This window comes from Tachypleus tridentatus, chromosome 1, assembly GCF_004210375.1.
Source record: "Tachypleus tridentatus isolate NWPU-2018 chromosome 1, ASM421037v1, whole genome shotgun sequence".
In the NCBI taxonomy this organism is placed as follows: Eukaryota; Metazoa; Arthropoda; class Merostomata; order Xiphosura; family Limulidae; genus Tachypleus; species Tachypleus tridentatus.
The window spans coordinates 150,625,302-150,648,975 of record NC_134825.1 but is presented as its reverse complement, the minus strand read 5'-3'; the positions used below and the strand labels follow the sequence as shown (position 1 = coordinate 150,648,975).

The 23,674-nt window shown below is 30.0% G+C and overlaps 1 protein-coding gene across 3 annotated transcripts in view; it reads right to left on the bottom strand.

The window, feature by feature from the left end:
- Window positions 1-270: 270 nt before the first annotated feature.
- Window positions 271-23,674, bottom strand: part of LOC143226989 (serine/threonine-protein phosphatase 4 regulatory subunit 4-like) — a 52,073-nt gene continuing 28,669 nt past the window's right edge. For 2 of the 3 annotated variants that reach the window (XM_076458540.1, XM_076458547.1), the window contains 19 exons: window positions 22,604-22,725; window positions 21,433-21,555; window positions 21,155-21,264; window positions 20,062-20,145; window positions 19,706-19,825; window positions 18,899-18,976; window positions 17,881-17,958; window positions 17,276-17,455; window positions 16,309-16,414; window positions 15,420-15,545; window positions 14,517-14,683; window positions 12,650-12,691; window positions 12,077-12,163; window positions 11,686-11,788; window positions 10,615-10,749; window positions 6,749-6,989; window positions 6,172-6,656; window positions 5,676-5,763; window positions 271-4,750 (listed from right to left, as the gene is read on the bottom strand). In XM_076458540.1, the coding sequence (XP_076314655.1) occupies window positions 4,723-4,750; window positions 5,676-5,763; window positions 6,172-6,656; window positions 6,749-6,989; window positions 10,615-10,749; window positions 11,686-11,788; window positions 12,077-12,163; window positions 12,650-12,691; window positions 14,517-14,683; window positions 15,420-15,545; window positions 16,309-16,414; window positions 17,276-17,455; window positions 17,881-17,958; window positions 18,899-18,976; window positions 19,706-19,825; window positions 20,062-20,145; window positions 21,155-21,264; window positions 21,433-21,555; window positions 22,604-22,725 (2,503 nt within the window). In that variant the 3' untranslated portion in view covers window positions 271-4,722. Of the gene's footprint in view, window positions 4,751-5,675; window positions 5,764-6,171; window positions 6,657-6,748; window positions 6,990-8,277; window positions 8,346-10,614; window positions 10,750-11,685; window positions 11,789-12,076; window positions 12,164-12,649; window positions 12,692-14,516; window positions 14,684-15,419; window positions 15,546-16,308; window positions 16,415-17,275; window positions 17,456-17,880; window positions 17,959-18,898; window positions 18,977-19,705; window positions 19,826-20,061; window positions 20,146-21,154; window positions 21,265-21,432; window positions 21,556-22,603; window positions 22,726-23,674 lie in introns of those variants that run through there. The other variant, XM_076458555.1, reaches the window with a different exon arrangement.

The window sequence follows — 23,674 nt, the reverse complement described above, 5'->3', positions numbered from 1 at the left end:
GCAATCTGCGCTAGCTGTCCCTGATATAGCAGTGTAAGACTAGAGGGAAGGCAGATAATCATCGCTATCCACCGCCAACTTTTGGGCTACTTACCAACGAATAATGGGATTGACCGTTACATTACAACACCCTCATGGCTGAAAGGGCGAGCATGTTTGGTGTGACGGGATTCGAACCCGCACCACTCAGATTACGATTCGAGTGCCTTAACTACCAGGCCATGTCCGGCTTTTTAATGCAAGAACGTAACAAACAGAACAAATACACACTTGAATGTATATAAATATCTTTATTTATTATATAAAACAAAGTTACGAATTAAGTAAGGTAATAGTGAGATTGGCACATCTGGTCAGCTTGGACGAGGGAAATGTGAAGGTTAAAGGTAATGCTGTACAATGTGCTAAAACATTTCTTTGAATCTGTAAACACTTCTTTAAGTTAAGGATACACACAACTAAACAGTTAAAACTCATTTCACAGTAACGAATTAAAGAACTTGTTTAATTAGGAGAATATCGTAACATAATATTAAAGTTAAATTTACATTACATACTTTACAATGTTGTAAAATGTAAAATACTCTTCCATTACAATCACATATTTCCATATGTTAAGTACAAAATATAATTAACGGCATCTTGAACATTACCATATCCTTCATATCAAAGAGCACCATTTGTAATAAAACCAACAGCACTGCTGAAAACAGAGTACAAGGCTGTCACAAGTTGTGTAACCAATAACCACAAAAAGAGCAAATTAATTTTACATCAATTGAAGAAAACTAACTTACATGCCAAACCACCAGAACTTTCTCGCTATAGTAAACAAATGCTCATAATTAACATTTACAGTTTAAATTTTCTTCAAGTGAAACATTTTTCACATGGTAAGAACTTTGGAAAGAATCATTCCAGACCTGAAGATGAATTTGTACACTGTATTATCACGTTACAAGTTTTTGTTGAAGTTATGGGTGTGGTGTTTCACTTGCTCATTGTGGGATTATTGTATACACTGAACTCTTAAAAGTCAAAATGAGTCCTCCCCCGTCCACACATATTCTAATAAAATTTAACAATTTAGTAGGAACTCAATGAATTCTAGGGATTCTTCAATAGTTAATAAGTAACTTTCATTATCAACAAAATATTTCATGTACAGAAAAGTTTTGTAATACTGTTACTATCTCAAAAAAATTGTGAACTCTTTGCTACCTCTCTTCGAGTTTTATTTAACAGCTTATGTTAGAAAAAAGTTAACGAGATACCTTTTAGAAACTCCTAATGAGGATTCAAACAAAATTTAATTATATAAAATATTAGTTAGGATACGTTTTGAATTTTGTTGCTTCTTTACTAATACCTTTTATTAATTAAAAGATGCAACATTCCAAAAAGAAAGGTCTAACTTTTACAACTTTATTACATATTAACATTGTACTTTGTTTCTTTAATACATGATTTTTAAAATCATTTGTTTTTACATACAACTTTCACAGCACACATGACTTAGGTAACACCCTTAAAACAATTAAAGCTGTTTCACTTAAAGTCACAAAATAAAAGTAATACTTCTGTCTTCTGTTTATAAAACAACAATCATGAACACTGGAAGACTTAATTTTAATTTTAAAATTAGTTTCATCTTCATCTTCCTAAAAACTTACATTTAGTGAATAGTTTTAAATGCATAAAACTGGTGAAAAAATAATCTTCAGGTAATTCAATCAATGTTTACAACAAACAAGAACTGGATCAAAAATACATTTTTGAAATCTAAAAAGTAAATGTTTTTGTACACATCTGTTAACAAAATGAACTTTATGTACAGTATTTGGCCATGATTTCTTTCACACAAGTTTATCATTATATAATATTTTATTATAAGAACAACTTGCATGTCTATTGACTTGCCTGTATTAACATCACTAAAAGGCTAGAGTGACTTGTTGAAATAAGCATAATTATTCAACAATTTTTCGGAAGTTGTGAAAACTGATCAGAACAAGATTACTTTGTAATTTTGCTAATTTTTTCAGATTCTTCAGCTAATTACACTGAAGAAAACTGATAATAAACAAATTAATATTACATGGTGACTGGCAAAGATCAAGAGTCTTGCCAAATTCTGTCCCTCATAATCACTGAAGTGAACACAGGCATGTAACACTGGTTTTATAATTCAGTTAACTACAGAAGCAGCAGTCAGAGGTTCAAATCCCAACAGGTTTCAGTTTTGTTTTTTTTAAAGAAAAATTCCTAATTTCAAACAATAGTGCCACCTTCAATATTCTCACAAGACTATTCCATATTCATTTAAATATGTATTTTCAGAAGGCTAGATATGATAGGTTTTAGATCAAAAGTAAGAATTTAAGAATTAAAGTTACTACTGCAAACATGATTAGCCATTTTGATAAAAAAGATAACACCATAAATCAATATAAAGTGACTGCAGAAGTAAAAAAAATGATCAAACTGCTTAATATTTTTCCTGATGACCACCCTTCAAAGGCAAGCAGTTGTTTATGAGTTTCTGAATTTAAATGTTTATTCTCAGATAGTGGACTACTATATCAAAAAACTAATAATTTCTCTTCCTTATTACTTCTCTAATCATTTTACAATTTCCAAAACATTAAAAATTGACAGCTTTTAGTATACTCTTTCATAATACACTTGTTTCATAGAAGAGGTAAACAGTAGTATTCATTAAGTCAATGTTATGGGGTCACATGCTTTGCAGTTGTTGGTTTTAAATGTTTTAATACATTAGAAATGATAATGAATTGTTGGAAAGGGTTAGAAGAGGGGTCCTAGGATGATACCTTGGATGAAAAGATTATACAATGACAGGTTTAAATAATTGTTTCCATTCTTGATGGTGGAATGGTAGAAACTAGGGGACAAATTACATTTTGGCAGGTCATGCATCATCTTTAATTAAGTTTTATATTTTTCTTACAGAGTGGAATAGGTTGCCTTCATATGTGGTGTATGCAATTAATCTGAGGGAAGATGTATATTCAAATGATAAGGGCTAAGTCTGAATGTTTTATTTTTACAGTTTAATTCAGAGGATGGACCAACAGGTCCCCTTGTTGGACATGAAATTTATATATAGGTATAATAAAGTCTTATTAGTAATCAGTGATGACAAGAAAACCCACTTGTAGAGAAATATATACGTAAAAACAGCCGGTTTGGGTTGAGAAAGTTTCTCAACCCAAACCAACCATATTTTACACATATAAAGTCTCATTAGTACTTTGAGTCACAAAACACCCAATGCCTTTGTAAGATACAAAGCAAAACACAGAGTATTTAGAGACAGGGAGTATTTAGTTATGTTTTCTGTGACAGGAAGAGTCTAAATGTTAAAAACAAGTAATATTAACAATATCCAAACAAAGAAAGTTATGTAAAATATATTTGAATGACATAGCATATACATCTTATGTATTTAGTATTTGACTTTCTAGTAAAAGTTATAATTTATGTGACACAGAGAGAAGACTAGCTTTGAGTCCAATTAATTTTGTCTTATATACAATACTATTAGTCATAGCTAATCTTTACCAAGTATATTAGATACAGTAAAAAAACAGAAATCTTCACTTAAACCTTCACCATCTACTATTTAATACCACTACTTCTTAAGAAGTTCAACTTTTAAAAGACTCAATCTTAGAAAAATGTATCACAAACATTTTATGTAAAAATGTATCCTTGAATATTACAGACTTAGGTAGTTATACCTAATACCAACCAACCAACCGACATCTTTAAACATATCCTTCTTGGTTAAACTTTGGCCAACTAACAAAACCTACCATTTCTTCAAACATACTTACCTTTAATCTTTACACACACACATTCAACTGGATACTATAAACAAATTACCCATACATATAAAACTACTAATTCTAAACAAAATTAATGATAAGAAAATAAAACAGTTTTGATAGAATATCTAACTTTTATCACAAAGCTAAATTATGATAATGCCTTTAGAAACAATGTTTAAATCTGTTGATCTTCTAGAAAACTACTAATACAGTTTCATTAAAACAATTATGTAAAATAGTTAAAACTATTAATAAATGAACATATTTATCATCCTAGTAAATTATAAAATTATTAGAGAAATGTTTGCTTTAAATTTTTTCACAAAATGGATGAGTAATACATGAGACAGGTAAATTAAAGCCATACATCCTAATGGCAACCTTAACAACTTACTGTTAGTATGAACACGAAAATTACCACATAGTAAAACCTCATTTTGTCCAAACAATGAGCAACATTACATTAAGGTTTTGTGCAGACATATGAAATATGTCACCAAAACCAATTACATAACACAAAATTTAGGTGATATGTAATGGAAATAGCAAAACGAACAATAGGTTTTAATGCAAATACAAATATATAGATGATGCTCTACAACTTTTACAAAATTGTTCCATCCATCTTCTCCAACACATCTTTACATTTAGTCCTACAAAATTCATTGTACAATTTAAAAACAAGCATGTTTTCTCTCTGTAACAAATACATCATAGGAAAATTAAAATACCACAAGGTTACAGATAAATCTTAACTCATCACAACACCACTCAATGATTATATATACACATTTACGTACACCACCAGCAGAATGGCTAAAGTGAGAAGCCTGATAGTTAATTTTTACACAGTGTGACATCAACATGATCATGAGCTGCCAGTGAAGGACTTGTGCCTAGAAAATATTTATTCAATTATTAGAGTCAAATCAAATATGTAAAAATATACATTGAGCTACAAGTTACAGTAAAACAGTTAAAATAAATGAGAGCCATTGCGATAAACCAAGCACAAAAAGAGAATATAAAAGTGATCAATTTATGACACTAGTTGGTGCAAGTTAAAGCTATTGTAACTAAAGTTCAACAGCAGGTGAACTTAAGTAAGCTACATGTCATAAAAGTTAACTCAAAATGAGGTGTAGGTTTACCAATTACCTCAAAGATGTACTACAAGTGAAATATTTAAGCGATTTAGAAACTATAATTTTTACAATGAAAAAGGAATACAGATTGTACTAATTAAAAGAAAGTCAGAAAAATATAACAGCTCAAATAAGGTGCAAATGCATCACAGTAGTTAACACAATGCTTAATTTTTTAACTTTGACACAGGTAGTTAATGTTTTATTCTGTGAAGCTCAATTTTAAGTTGCTATACCATAAGGTACTGTTGTGTTACATTAGTTTAAAAAACCTTGACAAGACTACAAAACACTACAGTTTCACTGTAAAACTTACCAAAAAAAAAAAGGACTTTTTAATATTCCAGTATTTATCTCAAACTCCTGAAACTGAGAAATTTGAAAGGAAATACAAAATTAGAAACTCATGGTAGAAATCTGAAATGTGGGGATGGTATGTCATGCTCATGGTAGTGGTAGAATTAAATTAACAGCAAAGACCATGTTAATTTGATCTTTGTTTTACAAGTTGAGGATCACACCATTGCAACTCAAACATTTACAATGAATAAAAACACAAATACAATTTTAATATAGAAAAAATTCTAAATAGCTAAAAATTACTTGAAACATTTACAACTTATGAATAAACTAAACTAACTTTATTAAAGATATATGACCTCAAAATGCCACTTACTTCAAAGTTGACTTTGGGGTTGGTATTTTGCTACCAGATAGAAAAGTTGCTGAGTAAAGATGTGGTGTAACGGGTCTCTTGGGTAACTCTGTTGTAAAAAAACAGAATCATTATCTTTATCTAATTGTTTTTGCTTTAATTTTGGCATTTTTTCAGCTCAAAACCCACCTTACACTGCTTATATTTAACATCTACAAGTATCTTTAAACTTCAACTGTTTTCATTTACAAGCTATTATTTAAGTTTAATTTGTACTTTTCACTTTATTACTTTAAATTTTCAGATAATATTTAGAAATAACATTAATAAAGTTTACCTTACCACTGGAAGAATTACTAACCAACTTTAGATTGAAAGTGTTATTTACTGATGGTCGTCTTTCATTATTTTGTCCATAAACTGTCTTCTATTAATGCCTTTTACCATTTTAGTTACTACTGTTATGATGTTTTCTACAGATCACATTTAGTATTGATAATATGACTTATAAACAAACCTAGTGAGTTGGCTGAAACGTCTTCAGGATAAGATACAGCTGACAAACTTTTCTTCTTGCCTATACTTTGCTGTTTAGATGAAGTGTTCCCGCACAAACTGGTGGAAATAGTTCTACTTATACTGTCAGATGAAGGACTCTTAACCAAGTTAGAAACACTACTTTTCTCAGCTAAGCATTCAGATGAAACACTTAAGAAAGGTTTTGTTCCTTGGCTAATAACATTATTTCTCACAGCTGCACCATAAGGAAAAGAACTTTTTGCCAATACTGGTGTTGGAAGCAGTTCAGTGGCTTGAGGAAGTGAGCAGAATGTATCCCATGCTCCTAGCTGATCAATGGGATGAAGAAGGGATGGTAAGAGTTTGTCTAGTGTTCCTGGCTGACCAGTGGGAGATGGCAATGGAGAAGGACAACGGTCACCTGCTGCAGTTTTGACCAACCCAAGATGATGTGGAGTTGGAATTCTTGTTCCAGTCTGACTTCTGAAAACAAATGTTTTAAATTTGTAATGGACATCTAATGTTAAAAAAGTAGTGAAATAATTTCTAAAAAAATATATATTTAATATTCTCACTTGTTAACAGCTGAAGCAACAGCCTTTCTGCTTGGGACAGGGGTGCGTGGGTATGCTCGGACTTGACCCACTCCCTTTACCTTGCCTGTGTTGGAGGAGTTAGGACTGCTTCCTTTTGATGAGTTGTTTTGTACTTTGACATCTTTCTCAGCTGCCAGATTTGATTCTTTAGAAACTAGATTACACACTTCATAGCCTGATGACTTTCTTTTGTGATGAATATCAGACTTTAATGTCACTGCTATAAAAGAAAAGCAGCAGATAAATGCATTTAGTTTTGATTCAAAGATGTTCTTATTTTATCAACAATACAATGATTCCATAGCTTTTATTTCATGGAACAGTTTTCCTTACAAAAATAAATCAACACCTATCAAAAAAAAAAACAATTTAGTATTCACAAAAATCCAAAACTGAAAAAAAACCTATCTCAACCATTGTACCATATCTACTAGGGATTTCTTCCAAATATTTATCGTATTTGTGACAGACACAAAATGTGGGATGCACTTAAAAACAGAAAAAACATTTAAACAGATTTTAACAAAAGTAAAGAAATCTCGTACTAGTCTGAGTATAAACATATTGTACGTGGAGTTGTGTAAATGTGGCAAATAATGTTAGAAAGATAAGATTACCATTAAAGGTTAGACTTCAGAAACACCAATGACTAATAGCCACCTTAGATACCCAGTCACCATTAAACATCATGAAATGCAGAATGATATCTACCAGAGATACAGTTTAGGAAAACACCACAATATTTGATTGAGAATTTAAGGTAAAGCAAGAAGTCATTCCAATAAAACTAAGAAACACAGGTCCAGAAAATGGAAACAAAAGAGACACAAGACAAGTGATAATTATCTCCACATGGGGCTTCTAAGTCCTACTCGCAAACAGTCTAACTGACATATAATTTGAAATTTGTGAAGTTCAATAGACTATTGTTTGACACATTAAAGGACACTGTTACTTATTTGAAACAATTATTGTTTCTTTTATTACCCTTTATACTATCTACAGTTATATATGTATAACTATTTTCTTTACTAACATCCTTATGTTTTACAAAACTGTGAATCTACTTAACTAATTATTATGCAAATACAACATTGTTAATATGCATCTTAGCCACACAGCTGATAGAGTTCTTTAAAGAGCTGGAATGATTGTGGGTAAATAAAATCTTATATGTATTGTGATATTTCACCTTGTAAGTTCTCTCTTCAAGTTGGTACATACAATGTTAAAATGACAATAAAACAATCACCACATAATTGTTTTTTTTCTTGAATTTTTTTCCCCATTTATTATGTTTAATTAACAGAAAAAAATAAATAAATCAGAAAACTTTAAAAGAAACAAGATAAAAAACTGGATTTCTAAGTAGATGAATAATAACTGACAGAGTGAACTAAATGTGTGTCATTAAAAATCACACATGCTGTGGAATGTCTACTCCTGACAATCTGAAATACCTGCTTAACTGTTATAGAGCTAACAAACCAAATAACCTACTTTTGTTTAGAATCTAAAAAGATGGCTTGCCCATTTCTCCATTAAAAATCTTGATAGACTGGACCAACTGTTTGATCTGAAAAAAACCTGACAGGGTGAATCATCTCTGATTTCTTTAAGAGCCTGATAGGATGGATCACTTAATCTGTTGAAAATCACAACAGAATGGATCATTTAATTGATCTACAGAAGAATTACAAACTGGATCATCTACTTAACCTCTTAGAAGAATATGGCAGACTGCATTAAAAACTTCACCTAACTTGCAAATTATATCTGCTAAAAATATAATATGATGGACAACTGAGTACACTTAAACACTTGAAGAAATGGACCACTTGTTATAGCAATCAATCTATTCTCATACGTCCAAGTCAAACGAACTATAAAGTGGACAGCCACTTTGGTGACTTAGCTACACATCAAGTGTCATTAACAGATCATGAAGCAATTTCTAAACCACTTGTACAGACATACAAAAAAAACCAAAAACAAGCAGGTAAATGCTGTCTGTTGATTGTGAACTGTCTGGTCATAAGGTACCTGTTTTAAGAAAGATTTAGAAGTTCACAGATGTCAGTGTGTAAATGGATTAAAAACAAACTTCACTAGATCTTGTCATAAGTAACACTCAATGAAGTACATTCTGGTCACAACAAGATATAAAACAGTTTGCTTGCAAAAATACAAAGAAATGAAAAGTGTATTAATAAGATTTAAAGTAATACCCTTAATTTGATTAACAGCATTTTACACTACAGCCAAATAACAGGCACATAGATATTCAATTGGTAAGAATCTAGAACAAGGTCCAAGCTCATTTTCATATAGAAATATAATGTTTATAATGTGAAAAGGAATAAGTTTTGATAATGGATTGACTTGTATGCCCACTAGTCTTCAATTCCAGCAGGCATAACATCTCATTATGGAACTCCAGGTTATAAAAATTCCTTTAAACATTTCTTTTAGAGGAATGGTCAATAACACCCTCAAGACCTTATCAATACTCTGATGTTAAGAACATGACATCAGTGCCACCTTCCACATTAAACCTTCAGCTATCACATCCTTACATTATTGGGATGTAATGTAAAGCTTCTCATACTATGTTCCAAAAATGAAACTAATGGATGAAATTATTTGAAACCTGACAGAAACTTCCCAAAAGACACACAGTTTCAAAAAATAAAATACTAAATTTTATTCTTTTGTACTAAATACTCATTATTTGTTGTACTTATTTGTACTCTGACTTTCATGTTAAGTACAAAAATTATTTTATCTTACAGTTTACCAATTTTATTTTAATAACCTCCAGAACATAAGGTAAATAATTATAACTCTTTATATTTTCTCTACCATATCAGTAGCTGGAGATATATTACAGTCAACATAAAGTGGAATAGTGTTCATAATTAAGAAATAAAAATATGTACATGCATTTTAATTCTTCAAGTAATTTAAAAATATTTTCTTTGGGGGTTATATTCATGATTTCATGTCTTTACCTTTTCATTTATGGTTTACCCATTCATCGTTTATCTTAACACATATCAACAGGTACCACAGAGCATTTTACAGTACCATTAGCAGATAATTTAGTCTTCACCAAAATGTTTTTGCTCTTGCATAATAACATAAGCATTGTGAATTAAGGCAAAGTTTGGGTTATATTAAAAAACAGTAATTAAACCTCTGAAATATATGAATTTTAAGACAAAAATGAACAGCTTATTAGCTAAAATGTAAAAGTAAAACCTGAAGTTTAAGTAATTTTGAAGGTTTCTTTTCAAATAAAGGAATTCAAATTTATATAATACAGAACTGAATTATAGCCTACATGATAATGCTAATATCATTAAAATAGAATTATAGTAATGTTGTTTGAATAAATTTTGAATGTAACTCCGTAAAACCTCAAAATACATGCAGAAAGGAGTTTCAAGAGTACATGGTTATCAAAGAATTAGTGTAATTTCATTAACCATATAAATGTAAAGTAAATTCTATCAAGTGTTAACTGATGAACCATTGTTTATATAAGCCACATTTAACTCGTAAATGCATTGAAGAACAGACAATGAAAAACTCGTGTTCTTTGAAGAATAACAAATAATGTACAAAAATTATATTACACAAATCTTTACAACACCAACTGATACTGAAAACTGACTATACAAAACACAACATTTGACAAGTCACATCTAAGTATTACATTTATTAAGCACCTGAGAGATTCTGCCATCTTCCAGAAATAAAAACAAAAAGTAAATTAATGATAATAAATAATATATTGTATTATCTATTGAATATATTAAAAATAGACCATCTGAAGTGCATACTTCTCTTTGCTCTGGCTGCTATTGGGCTAGAAGGAGCAGAAACAGTAGCTCTTAGAGGTGAAAGTGATCTGCAAGACCTTAGTGGTTGATTTTCATTTTCTTCTCTAATATTTGAACTTCTTGATGCAGGCTTATCTAAACAAATAAATGCAAAAGTAACTATTATCCTTCTATAACTGTAAAATTGGTGTGTCAAAATTCTGAATGTAACTTCATAAAGGGGAAACACGATCATCAGAGGATTAAATTTCATAAACTGTAAATATGTAGAACAACTTTTATTAAGTTTTAATTACTAGATATCCTCCATTTATATCAGATGTGTTAATATTTCTGGGGATAAAAAATTCTGTTGAAATAACATACTGCTAACTATATAATTTATTTTACATTGTTAGTATTGATTCAGATACTGAGAAAAAAAAATAAGTACTGCAACTTTTATCATTGTTGTAGAGATTCGCCTGTATAAGAAGTAACATCACTGAGTTATTCAGTAAAGTGTAACAAGCCATATTTGATAAATCACAGCACAACTAATAGTTTACTCAAATTGCTAGTGTTTTTGGATAGAAAACATCAGTATTAAAAAGTTCTCTATAAAAATTATATTATGTATACAAAATTTGAAATTGTGGCCTTCTGTCTGAAATGTTATAAATAAAGCAGTTCCAGCTATTTGATTTCATCATACCACATACAAACTTATCATAAGGCTTACATTGTCTCTGAATGACACTTTCATAAATAAAATTCTTAACTGCTTTACTAAAAGAAAATTTGAAAAAAAGAATATCTTATGCTCTTTCAGTTTGATAACTTAACATATTTTTAATAACGGTTCATTGTAGTAAAGTAATGTACTATTGTAGTCTTGAAATACTAATTAGAAGGAAGACTACAAGCCAGTAGTACACTACCACCAATGTAAAAAGGTTGGCTGTCACCCTTATAACACACACGCACGTGGATTCAAAGCTGCGTAACCCACTCCAGAATCAAACATTTTTCCACAGAGATAATTCACACCCCTTAAGTTATTTTTACATTAGTAAATACCAGGTGAAGTACCTTTTCTAACAGGAATTTTTCCTTTTCTGGTCAAACTTCCAGGGCAAGATTTTGAATCAGATTTGCACTGCTTAGTTTTGAACTCTTTTCGAAGTTTATCTTCCTGCATAAAAATCCAAATAGAAAGTTAAATCATACAACTTTTTTATTCATTCTTAAGAAACTAATCAGATTATTATAAACAGGACAGTTTTCTCAAACTACTGATTAACAAATGTTGATTAAACTCTTTGTCTTCAATAATTCAGTGTACTAAAACTAGTTCCACAACATCACAACTGGGTTTTTGCATTTATAACAAATTTTATTTGTTAATTTAAAAAAAAACTTAAGAACAATATAGTTTTTAAACATCTTTATTGTAGTATCATCAAACTAAAGCTGAACCTACAAGCTCTAACAGCTTTCTTTCTTCTACTTCTTTCCTTAAATCTTCAAAATCCACCTCTGGTTCAGCAAACGAAGATCGCTGAGAACCCTATTTAAACACAAGAGAAACCATCACACTTAAGGCATTTAATAAAAATCTCTGGATTCATCATCATGACAACTTTGAACAAAATATGGTATATATCATGAAATCTTTGTTTTCCCACTTTGAGAGATGACAGCATAAGACTTGAGAGTTGTTAAATTTTGTTTTTTTCCAAGTATGTTGTCTTGTAAATGCATTAAGTGAATTAAGTTGTTTAAAGTCTACAAAGTTTTGTAAATGTCACATGATATTACAGAACATTTCATATATTTAGTTTAGGAGATAATGTCAGAGAATATTGTAAGTCATGACAATTCATGCTTCTCAAGCTATCAAATGTCTTATATTTTCAACTAAATAAATAATTGGGTATTTTGAAATAACATTCAGGATTTCATTTATAAAAACACTTTGAAGATATACATAAAACTATTCTCTTTAAGACAGTGTACCACTACAAAAAAAAGGAATCACTATATGATTACTTACTGGCTCCACAGATACCTCAATTTTGTCCAATTCTTCAATAGCCTGAAAATTGACAATGGAAACTCAACTTAAAAAAAAAGGTAATTTTTTAATACCATTTATGAATATTATTACTGACAAATTATATTTCAGAATATAGATTAGTATCAGGAAACAATACTATACAAATTGCATGACCATGAAAACCTTATAGTTCACACACTATTTAGTAACAAAGAATAATTTTTCTTTGCAATTTAGAATGTTTAATTTATTTTCATTATTTCACATTAAAACAAATTTACAGAAATGCCTTATCACAACTGTGATTCACAAAACTTTCAGTTCATTATGTTAACTTTTTTTCTTAATGGTATTTTTCTCTGTATATGAAAAAGTGTGTGTGTCATATTTAAAACTTTATTAAACTACTCTTCTGTTATTCCAATTAAAATATAGTAAAATCTTATCTAATAATCATATCTTAATACTACAAGTTCTTAATTTTTAAAGGCAATACTTTAAAAAATCCTGAATTTCCCCTAGTGCGACACATTTGCTCCTAGCATACCACCATCTTTATTGCATCCACCACCCTTTGAAAAAGTATAAAATCAAAAGTAAATTACTTTCTCATATATTCAAAATGGCTGGTATGGGTCGAGAAAGTGCTAGTAGAGGAGGAAACAACATTTCAACCTTCTTCGATAACCAAACAAATTTTCTCTACAAGTGGGTTTTCTCGTCATCACAACAAATTACTTTCTATTACATTGTCATGCTCAGATAAACCACATTTATTAGTATTCATCAGATAAACCACATTTATTAGTATTCAACTCTGTTTGGTTACAGAGCTATCGTATAGAAAATTGAAGCCCTCCTGCCACATCCCCTTTTCACAATTCTAACAGTTCACTTTCACATTTAATTACATATTACTTATAATCAATAGAAGCTTAAAGTTTTCACCTATCAAATGACGGGTAGCATAACATTATGTTCTGAAAGTTAAATATCAATTTCACTCATCTATCAAGTTTTACTGAATTAAAAAAAAATTGAAAAGTATTTAGGAGGTCTTAGGTATTATATAATGAAAGTTCGAAAGTTTTGAGACAAGTAAAATTATTTTTGATTTGAACGTGAAAATTACTTTGCACATGGTCTATTCAAAACAAATACCTAATAAATTTATGGACAAATCTTTATTTTGTTAGAAACACTTTGTACATTAGACTTATATGAAGTGAAACACTGCTAAATTTTGTGAAGATGTACACATTATATTAAAAGTTAAAAGTGTTAACTCTACAAAGGCTTTAAACAAGTATAAATAGGCCATGTGATCTGTCATAAAGTCGGATCCCATCTTGAGAGTTTAGGAATTAATGTATAATACTAAAATTTGAATTATAATCTATAATATGATACAAAACTTGTTCGCTTAAATTCATAAAACAGTAGTGCAATGAAAGTTTGAATGCAGGTCAACAAATGCAAAGACATTACCTTTTACCTGTGACAATAGGGTTAAAATATATGGTGGTAGTTTTACTTCTCTAAATAAAGTTTTGTTTTGAAGAAATAAAAAGGAGAAAATTAAATCAAAACTGAAAAATTTATATTTCATGTATTTTTTTAATGTATTACTTTGAAATTTGGTTTATGAAATATGGATCTAGTAGGAACAAATCCATTGAAAATGTGCAACAGTTTGTATTAACAGTGAAATATAGAAAGTGAGAAATTACTAAGCTATCACTTAGTGTATCTTGATTACTACAAAAATTATCACTTCTGTTGAAAGGTAAACATCTTTATTAGGTTAAGACCATTGTACATACTTTTCAACTACTATATTAAAAACAAAGTAGTGAAAACTTACTAGACCCACAGCTGCTATTATATCCCTATCCTTTTCATTAGTCATCAGTCTACTCACACATGATTCCAGCTCCTGGAGCAATGGACTGTCTACTGGGATCATTATAAGGGATTTTAACTGAGGTAAAACAGAGCAGAGTCGCAGTCGAATATTTGGAACAGGATCATCTGCTCAAATAAGGAATATTAATACTATGGTTGAAAAACTATATAAGAACATCATAAAAGTACCAGCATGCTAGTATTCTAAATACAAAGTTAATCTCTGTTATCATCAAGTAAGTATCAAATATAAAGGTGTTATGTCATGCAGAATTAGTTACATTAACTGAAAATAAGTCACTACAAAAAATAAATGTTTTGAAAGAGAGAAACAAAAAATAAAACTTAATGGTAGAAGGATCTATCCGTTACTTTTATGAGTAACTTTGCCATATTGTAAATGCACGAAGTACTGTTACTTTGCTTTTAATAACCAACATTACAGAAAGAACACACATTTTATTTAAAGAAATCACATTTTTAGATGAATTGTTTTAACAAAATATATATCAATTTAAAACAGTAATGAAAGAGAAACATTGCAGTTTACAACAGGAATGAACAGGCAGTACTAATCACAATAGATCTCACTTGCCATGAGAAACAGCATGAAAAGAAGGATTTGGGGACTGATTAGAAAATATTACAAGTATTGGTAGAATGTATTAATATTAGTCAAAAACATTCAGATTAATTTCTTTTTAAAGAAAGCTTGAGAACCAAGTAATAATACTTATTCATTGCTGTGAGAACTTACATGGTGTAACAAAGTTGGTGTTCAGCCATAAAAGTGATGAAAAAAAAACAGTTTAGAGGGTTTTTAAAACAAGTGAGAAGAATTGTCAGTTCTGTTGATACTTACATGCCAGCTCCAAAAGTGGTCGAAAAAAATGCTGTTTGAAAAAGGTTTTAGAGAAGAGTTCCATGACTAGCTGGCAAACTGATATAAACAGCATTCTGCTGTGACAACTCCTCCCATGGCATAGATCTAAAATTAATTTAGTAAAGTAGCAATTCAAATGAGATGAACAGTTTTTTTTTAACATGATCAGTAATAAAGTAATACATTTGTTTCAAGCAAAGTATGAGTGCAGTTATATAATATTGTATAAATAGTAATATACATGGTTATATCTATAGTTTTGGACATTTGGTACAAACTGGAAGATTACATACAAACAACAACAAAGTTAAAGAAAATGTTCAATACATACGAAAGAGGAAAACAAGAACGATACATTTAAATTTAAAATAAGAAGAAAGTACAACAAGCAGATGAAGACAACTCAATATTAAAACCAGAGTAATGTTCCATAAAACACCACAGGAAATAAAGCAAATCAAATGTACAAATTAAAAAAAATTTTTTTTGGTCTGGCATTTTTTTTCAATTTTACTTTCTAATATGAAACATTCCAAAGTTCTTTTGACCTAGATTGTGTCTCATGTTTGGTTTGTGTGCCTCAAATTAGTACATTAATTTTAATGACTAGTCTCCACCCAATAATAAACTATAAACTACCTGTTAAATTTACAACTCATTTAAGAATTGAAAATTTACACAGTACACTGGATATTTCATAATTTATATATTTTCTAAGGCATAAAAAAAACACATTAACATGTGTAATTGCAAAACATTAACCAATACAATAAATTATATAAACATTTGATATGTAATGTCAGTGTATCCTAAGTGGCTAAAGGCTTTAACAGAATTTAACCAAGTTTTTCCAGTATCTATTACATACCTGCTATTAATCGTTCAATGATAGACACCCGTCGATCAAGCAAAGGAATGTTTCTAACTATCACCAACAATGTATATGCTGCAGCTAGCCGACAAGGTATGGGCCTCTAATGGATAAGAAAGAAATCAAAACTGTTTTGATGGATTTTGCTTAATAGTAATGCGATTTTAATTATGCTAACCATCCAATAACATCAATAACATAGGAACATGTCAATGTTAAAATAATACACACAAAGATTATATAAAAAGCAAGTTAGATATTGAAATTTTCAATAAATTTTATGCTGTTAGCAATTATTCATCATTTTAAGTGGTAGTAAAACAGGTAGAATAAAAACACATCCTATTATTAAAAATATGTTTGTTTGAAGTTAAGCCAATGGGCTATCATACTCTACCCACCACAAATACTCAAACTTGGATTCTAACATTATAAACCTACAGATATACCACTGTGCTATTCTCTCAAGGGAAGAAAAAATGACCAAATAATTAATGAAAAGTTCTCAAATATTAACAATTAATTTGAGTCAAGTGTCTTAAAAACAGATCTCAAATGAACTAAAAAATCTCAGAAATACACAGGTCAAAATAAGTATTTTTGGATAACCCAAATAAATCCAGTTGTTCTCCACTAGCTTCTTTAAAATCTAAATTCATTATACTTACAAAGTTATCAAACCAGAAACACTAGGAGTTACTGAGATTTGCAAGTGAATTCCAATGAAAAAGACAAAAGAAATTATCACAGTGTTTGGAATATTTTTATAATAGGGTTAATTAAGCAAGTAATGAACTTAGATAAATGGTTAGGGTTGCACAAACATAGGTGTGTCTACAGTTCTGGACAGAAAATATGATCAATTTGAGCACTAATGAAACATAAGAGAAGGAATATATAAAAACTTGAATATTTTGATTTATTGTGATTTAAAATGCTCAATAGAGCTAAACAAATCTCTTACAGCAGTGTGAAGTCTGTTCAGAAGGAGAGGAACAAAAGTGAGATGTTCTCCAGGAAAACACTGTACTACACAAACTAACCGAGACAAGAAGTCAGCATAAAGTCTCCAGTTACTGGTTTGAGATGTTGCTTCCTCACAGATTAACAAAGCTTCTACCAAATTCTCCAAACTCTCCTTTTCCTAGATAAATCATTACAATAAACTTTACTCAATCAGATGATCATCACCCCAGAGAGGTTATTTGCAACATTTAATATTTTATCAAACTGCTTTAAAATATAAAATTACTAAATTCTTAAAACTATCTAAAACTCAATTTATACACAAGTTAATTTATTTGGAAAGAAAAGGTGACAGCATTACTTTAATAATGTAAATCTCTCTCATATTGATTATTTCAGTGAATGGAAAGCAAATAAAGAAACTTGGTTACCATATAAACAAAACACAGAACTGTGAAATTTAACAAACACAAATAACTTAATTTTTTTGTTTTTTTAAAGAGATGTTATCTAAAGGAACACCATATTAACTTTCATGTCCATATATTATTGTAGAATATCTTAAGTACATTTCATGAATAAAATAATGTTATTAAAATATACCTTTTCATCTCTGAGTTCATTACTTGAAGTTATAGCTTCTAAAGTCTCTGGTAAGTGAACCACAAGACCTTTAATAACCTTGGGAGAGAAAAAATATAAAACAATAACCCAGCTTTATAAAATGTTAAAGTTCCTGTCTTTTCAAGTCGATCCACCAAAACAAATTCCAGGATAATATCACCATTTTAGCTTTGAAGTTATATGAATTGAAATATAATACTCTAAATAATACTCATTTAACCTAAACATTAAGCAATTCTATAAATACAATGGTCATGGGACTCTATATTTTTCCTGTTTGTGGTATTTATACACAACTATGCAAATGCTTTTCGCACTAACCATTATTAATTTTGAAGTGAAATGTTGGTCAACAGTACCCACTACCAACTCTTCAACTACCCTAACTGAAAAAAGATTTGACTCTCCCTATTACATTACATCTACTGAACCCAAATACTAAGTGCACTTTTGCAGCAATGTGACACAAATCATGGACCCTTGGATACAGCTTAGCAAATAACCACTAAGCCATGCCTGGCCTAAGATATTTTTGAGTGGATAATTACTTATAATACTTGTATAAGTTACAATCAGTTAATTGAAAACTAAGAGAAGCTGGTGAGAACTCTAAAAACCTAAGATGACACAGAAAGAAAATTGAATATTACAAAATACAGAAGGTAGTGCTTTTTTTTTCTTTTAGAAAGTACAATAACGAATAATCAAGGTTCCAGTTTTGTGGTTAACAATTTTCAAATTTATTCTTCAATACATAATTTGTGACAAAAATAATTTTTTGTTACACTCTTTTCTTTTAAATTACAGTAATTTTAAGAACTATGTACTACAGCTTTTACTATAAAAAAAGTATCCTTTGTACTTTCAGTCTTAGTTTGATACACACACATACAAATCCATTTTGCAGACTGCCAGCTTTACATTATCTATTTCTGTATTATCATAAAATAATTATTAGCAATTTTAGATAAGTATTTCAAGAATAAATGCTTCTTACCTCAAGTGATTCGTCTTTTAAAAGCTGGATTAGTTCTGTTTTGATGAAACAAGCTTTTGTTCCCAGTAGTTTGGCAACCTGTGTAATTAGTGAATATATCCATTTTATTTGGTTGTAGTTATACATTTTCATGTTGCAAATGTTTGAAAATGATTTAATCTTATGCTTTAATGCAGCACCTATCTCAATAGGCACTCTAACTCTGAATTCATTTCACATTTTTCTCTTTGTAACAAATTATTAAAGTTCAGTATTTTCTCTTCAACTACCCACAGTCCTTACCTTGCATTACTTACTCTTCACTATCCTTCCTTACTTTGCATTGTTCATGTTATATTAACCACTTTCTTTATTTTTCATTACTTAATCTTTCATACTGACTTTAATAGTTTACTCTTCATTTAATATTTCCTTTCTTTGTCCTGCATCATTTACACTTTGCCATTATTTATGCACTGCTTACTATTTATTTCATCATTCTTACTTTGCACTGTTAATACTTTACCATTTGCAGTCGTTAGTTTACACTGTCCACTCTTTACTACTTGCAGTCGTTAGTTTACACTGTCCACCCTTTACTACTTGCAGTCATTAGTTTACACTGTCCACTCTTTACTACTTGCAGTCATTAGTTTACACTGTCCACTCTTTACTACTTGCAGTCATTAGTTTACACTGTCCACTCTTTACTACTTGTTATTTTACACTGTTTTGTCTCTACTACTCACTAACTACTTTACACTGTCCCTTCTTTATTAATAAACTCTAACTCTCAGTGTTTATATTCTTTATCAACCACTGACTTACTTCATGAATTCCACATGCTATAGTTCTTCTTACACTAGAGGAAGGATCAGTAGTCAATGCTCGGAAGGTCTTGTATAGTTCTCTGTAGAAATTCTGAGTTTCTGCAAAAAGTACCATTGCCTAGAAAGAAAAAGAACTATAAATGAATCTATGAAAGTTTCATAAAATTAGTAAGTGCCAATTGGCAACTTGGAACTATTATTATCTAAAGCACATGTTAATATAATCTTTTATCAACATCACATCACAAATAGCAACCTGCAGATATTAAATCACATTGTCATTAATTGCACTGTAACAAGCTATTCAATACATGCCAAAAGACATTTTATTTCTTTTTGGCAGTAAATACTTACAGGAAAATTGTAAGCACAAGCATGACGGCACTCGGTGAATCTGTCAACGTCCTGATTCTCAACTTGAGGTACAACGTCAGGCATCTACAGAATTAGTACACATGAAACAGTTAATTTGATTTATAGTCACATTATAGTTCTATATCATTTCCAAATATCTGTTTCATTCCTTATTTTTTGTAAAAATAAGAATCTTCACCTATTAAAATATGGATGTAAAATGTCAGTATGCAATGGTAGTAACATTTCCCAAACCATGATGATGAGTATTTGTTTAGCTTTCAGTATGTTTAAGAATAATTCTTTCAGGCTTTTTCTTTTATTCTGGTATTGTATAAACAAAAAATGATTTGAATTCATTCTCACTGTAACAGTTATTTAATAAAATTATCTTATGAAAAAAAATGAACATTAAAAACTGAAGATTTCAAAGTAAAATGTTTATGAAATAATCAGTAATCTGTCAAAACCGACTACAACAATTTGGTTATTATGATTAAAATTATGTTTCCAATACCTGGAAGACCACTTTAAGTGTTTTTATTTTATTTTATAACAAGAAAAAAATGAGATAAAATCTCCAAAAGAATTTAGAAGGGACAGAGACTTCGTAAATTATATGGATTTATTTTCTATATATAAAGTAACTACAAATACGAGTTTTTTGTGCTACCACAAATTCTACAGTGCAAACTAATGTAATGTAACAAAATTCTTATTGCAATATCATGTTTGACACACAAACACAATTTTATAAACATAAATCAAATGTATACACATGTAATAAATCACATATCAAATACAGCCAAACATTAGCATCTTGACACAAAGCTGCTGTTAAAGTTGGAATTCAGCCCTACCATTTCTTTTAACATATACTGTATTCAGTACTCTAAATTTATCATTGATGAAATCTAGTCAATTTCTGATGTCTCAGAGAAACTCCCCAAATCCACTGTTTGTCTATACTAGTGTAATTCATACAAAATTTAATAAGGCCTCACAAAGCTATGATACATAATGACAAAAAAAATGTATTTTTTAATAATGTATATTCACACCTGATGCAAGATTTAAAAAAAAAATCACTTACAGGATTTTTATTGGTGACTTGATTGGAAGACCTAGTAGTTGGAAGAATTAGTCCAGCCAACTGTTGGTAATACTGGAGAAACCACATACGCTGTTCAGATGAAAGATTCACTACAGAAATAAACAAGTAGCAAACACTTGACACTTAATATCAAAACTTCTAACAAAAAAAGGAACTTTTATGATGGGTATATGAGAACAAAAGTGAATATGTCATAAATATAAAGTTATTAATTCACCACCTGATCCTTAATTTCGATCACTAAAAAAAATTCTAACCAGATAGTCCACAACATAACTTCCCCAGTTCTTTGGCAACTACTGGTAAGGCAGCATCTTTGGTTTTCATAAAATTTTCGCAACATTTCTTGACCAATGGAATAACAGTCTGGATACATGTTTCTGAATCATACAAAAAGATGTATTAAGTATATCAGTACTCAACTAATGTTATTTTTGAGATTTTCTTCAGCAATAGTAAAAGAAATATGTCTATAAAATGAGAGAAGTTTCAAATTTTAACTACATAAAAGTATCACAATAAATCTAGATGAAAATATGAAATTTTCAGAAAAACTTTCTCAATCTCATTTTAAATATTTTAACACACTACGATAATATTTTAACAGGCCCCTTGCAAGTCAGTGGGGACATTTTTGTGAAAAAAACAACAAAAACAACCCTACCCAATCCAGTTTTTCTTAATTTGAAATGTTTTGGACATACTTATTAGCTTAAAAGAAGGCATTTCCCAAAAACTCCTTTCGCAGTGAAGTTGTGAAAAGTGGTTTGAAATGGTAAGATGACTGAAATAAGTCAATGCATCAAAAGCTTAACAGCCAAGCATGAGAAGCATGGAAGGCTCCAAAAGACACAAATCAGAAACTGTTTATAACCACTTTGGTAGATGCTGTGAATCAAACAGAGTACAATATTATACCTACAGTTGCTTTCAAAGTGTTCCTGTCTGTTCATCTAACTGATGGCTATTGTGATGCTTCAACCTTCCCTACCAAATCATAAAAAAGTGGTAGCAAAAGCATAAAAGGTTAGAAATTGCTTAATTAATGATGCTGCAAATGTGGCTTTATTGATATATACTGAATATACTCACAACAGGTATATCTTGGTACCAGCTAGTATGGAACTTGAGGATGCTGTATTTAACTTAAAAAACTAACAGTTAACAAATAAAAACGTCTTGAAAAGATACACCCAAAATCACCTTCTTTGTGAGTTGCCAAATTAAAGTTACTTTTAATAGTCAAATTGTAGTGTGAAGATGACCATTGGCTTCTGGGGGATATATTAATATAACCTACCTATTATATTCATGAAAATTTGAATACACATACATTCTTGCTTCATCCATTTATTCTGTAACTCCATAACAATATTATTCATAAATCTAATAAGAAAAGTTTAAAAAATGACAACATAAAACACTTACCATCATCAAGCATTGGTAACATTCGAACCACTGTTTCTATGCCTGCCAAACGTACATGACTTTCCTCATCATTGGCTAATTCTACAAGTTCAGGCAGAAGTGCACTTTTTGTTGCTTCAAGGCTAGATGAAATATTTAATCTATGTAAGGAAGAATGCCTAATAACATAATGTAAATGAACATATTTCTTTTCAATTCAGATAAGATATGGAATTTTTAAAACTAATTCAAACCATAAATGGAACTAATTCACGACTTTTTTTCTGAAAAACTACATCCACCACTTTGAATCCTCTTTAAATCTGTCAAACACTGATAGAGAAAAAAAAAAAAAATGTGATAAAAGAAATAGTAACACGTGAGGAAAAGAATGAATGTGATTTGGTTTACTGAATCCAAATAAATATTGTCAGTGAAATGAAATTACCGACACATTTATGAAAAAGACCCATCAATCAAGAATAACCTAAAAACTTGGTTTAGAATACCCCCAGCAACTTGTAGTGTGTTACAACATAAATGAGCTGGACAATCACGTGTCTTGATACAAGAGTTGATTGTGTGCAAGAAGTGTTTCTTAGAAGCCCAAAAACGTCCACTGATTGTGTTTTTCTTGAATTTAATTTGTTAATAAAGTACAGAAAACAAATATTCACCCAAGTGACCTTGTTTGCATGCCTACAAAGAGTAATTACTCTAGATCCTCAAAACAGATGAAGAAAGGCATAAGAAATTCACAATGAAATTCCTTGATTGAATGGAACAGGATAATGGTAAAAGCTTTGGTTTCAGACAAGGCTACATTCCATGTTTCTGATCAGGTCAATCAGCATAATGTCTGTATTTGAGGTAAACAGAATCATTGTCATAAGCAGATGCTTTCATTGTGAAACGTTTCTTTTTAAGAAAGTTACAAGTTTGCGTTCATTTCTACTTAAAGAACTATATTTTCACTAAATGTTTGACCTTCTATGAAAATACACAATGTAACTAAATCTTTTAATCGCAAAAGTCAACTTTCAAACTTACACAAAACAGTGTACTTCTAATATTTCTGACAAATTAATAAAT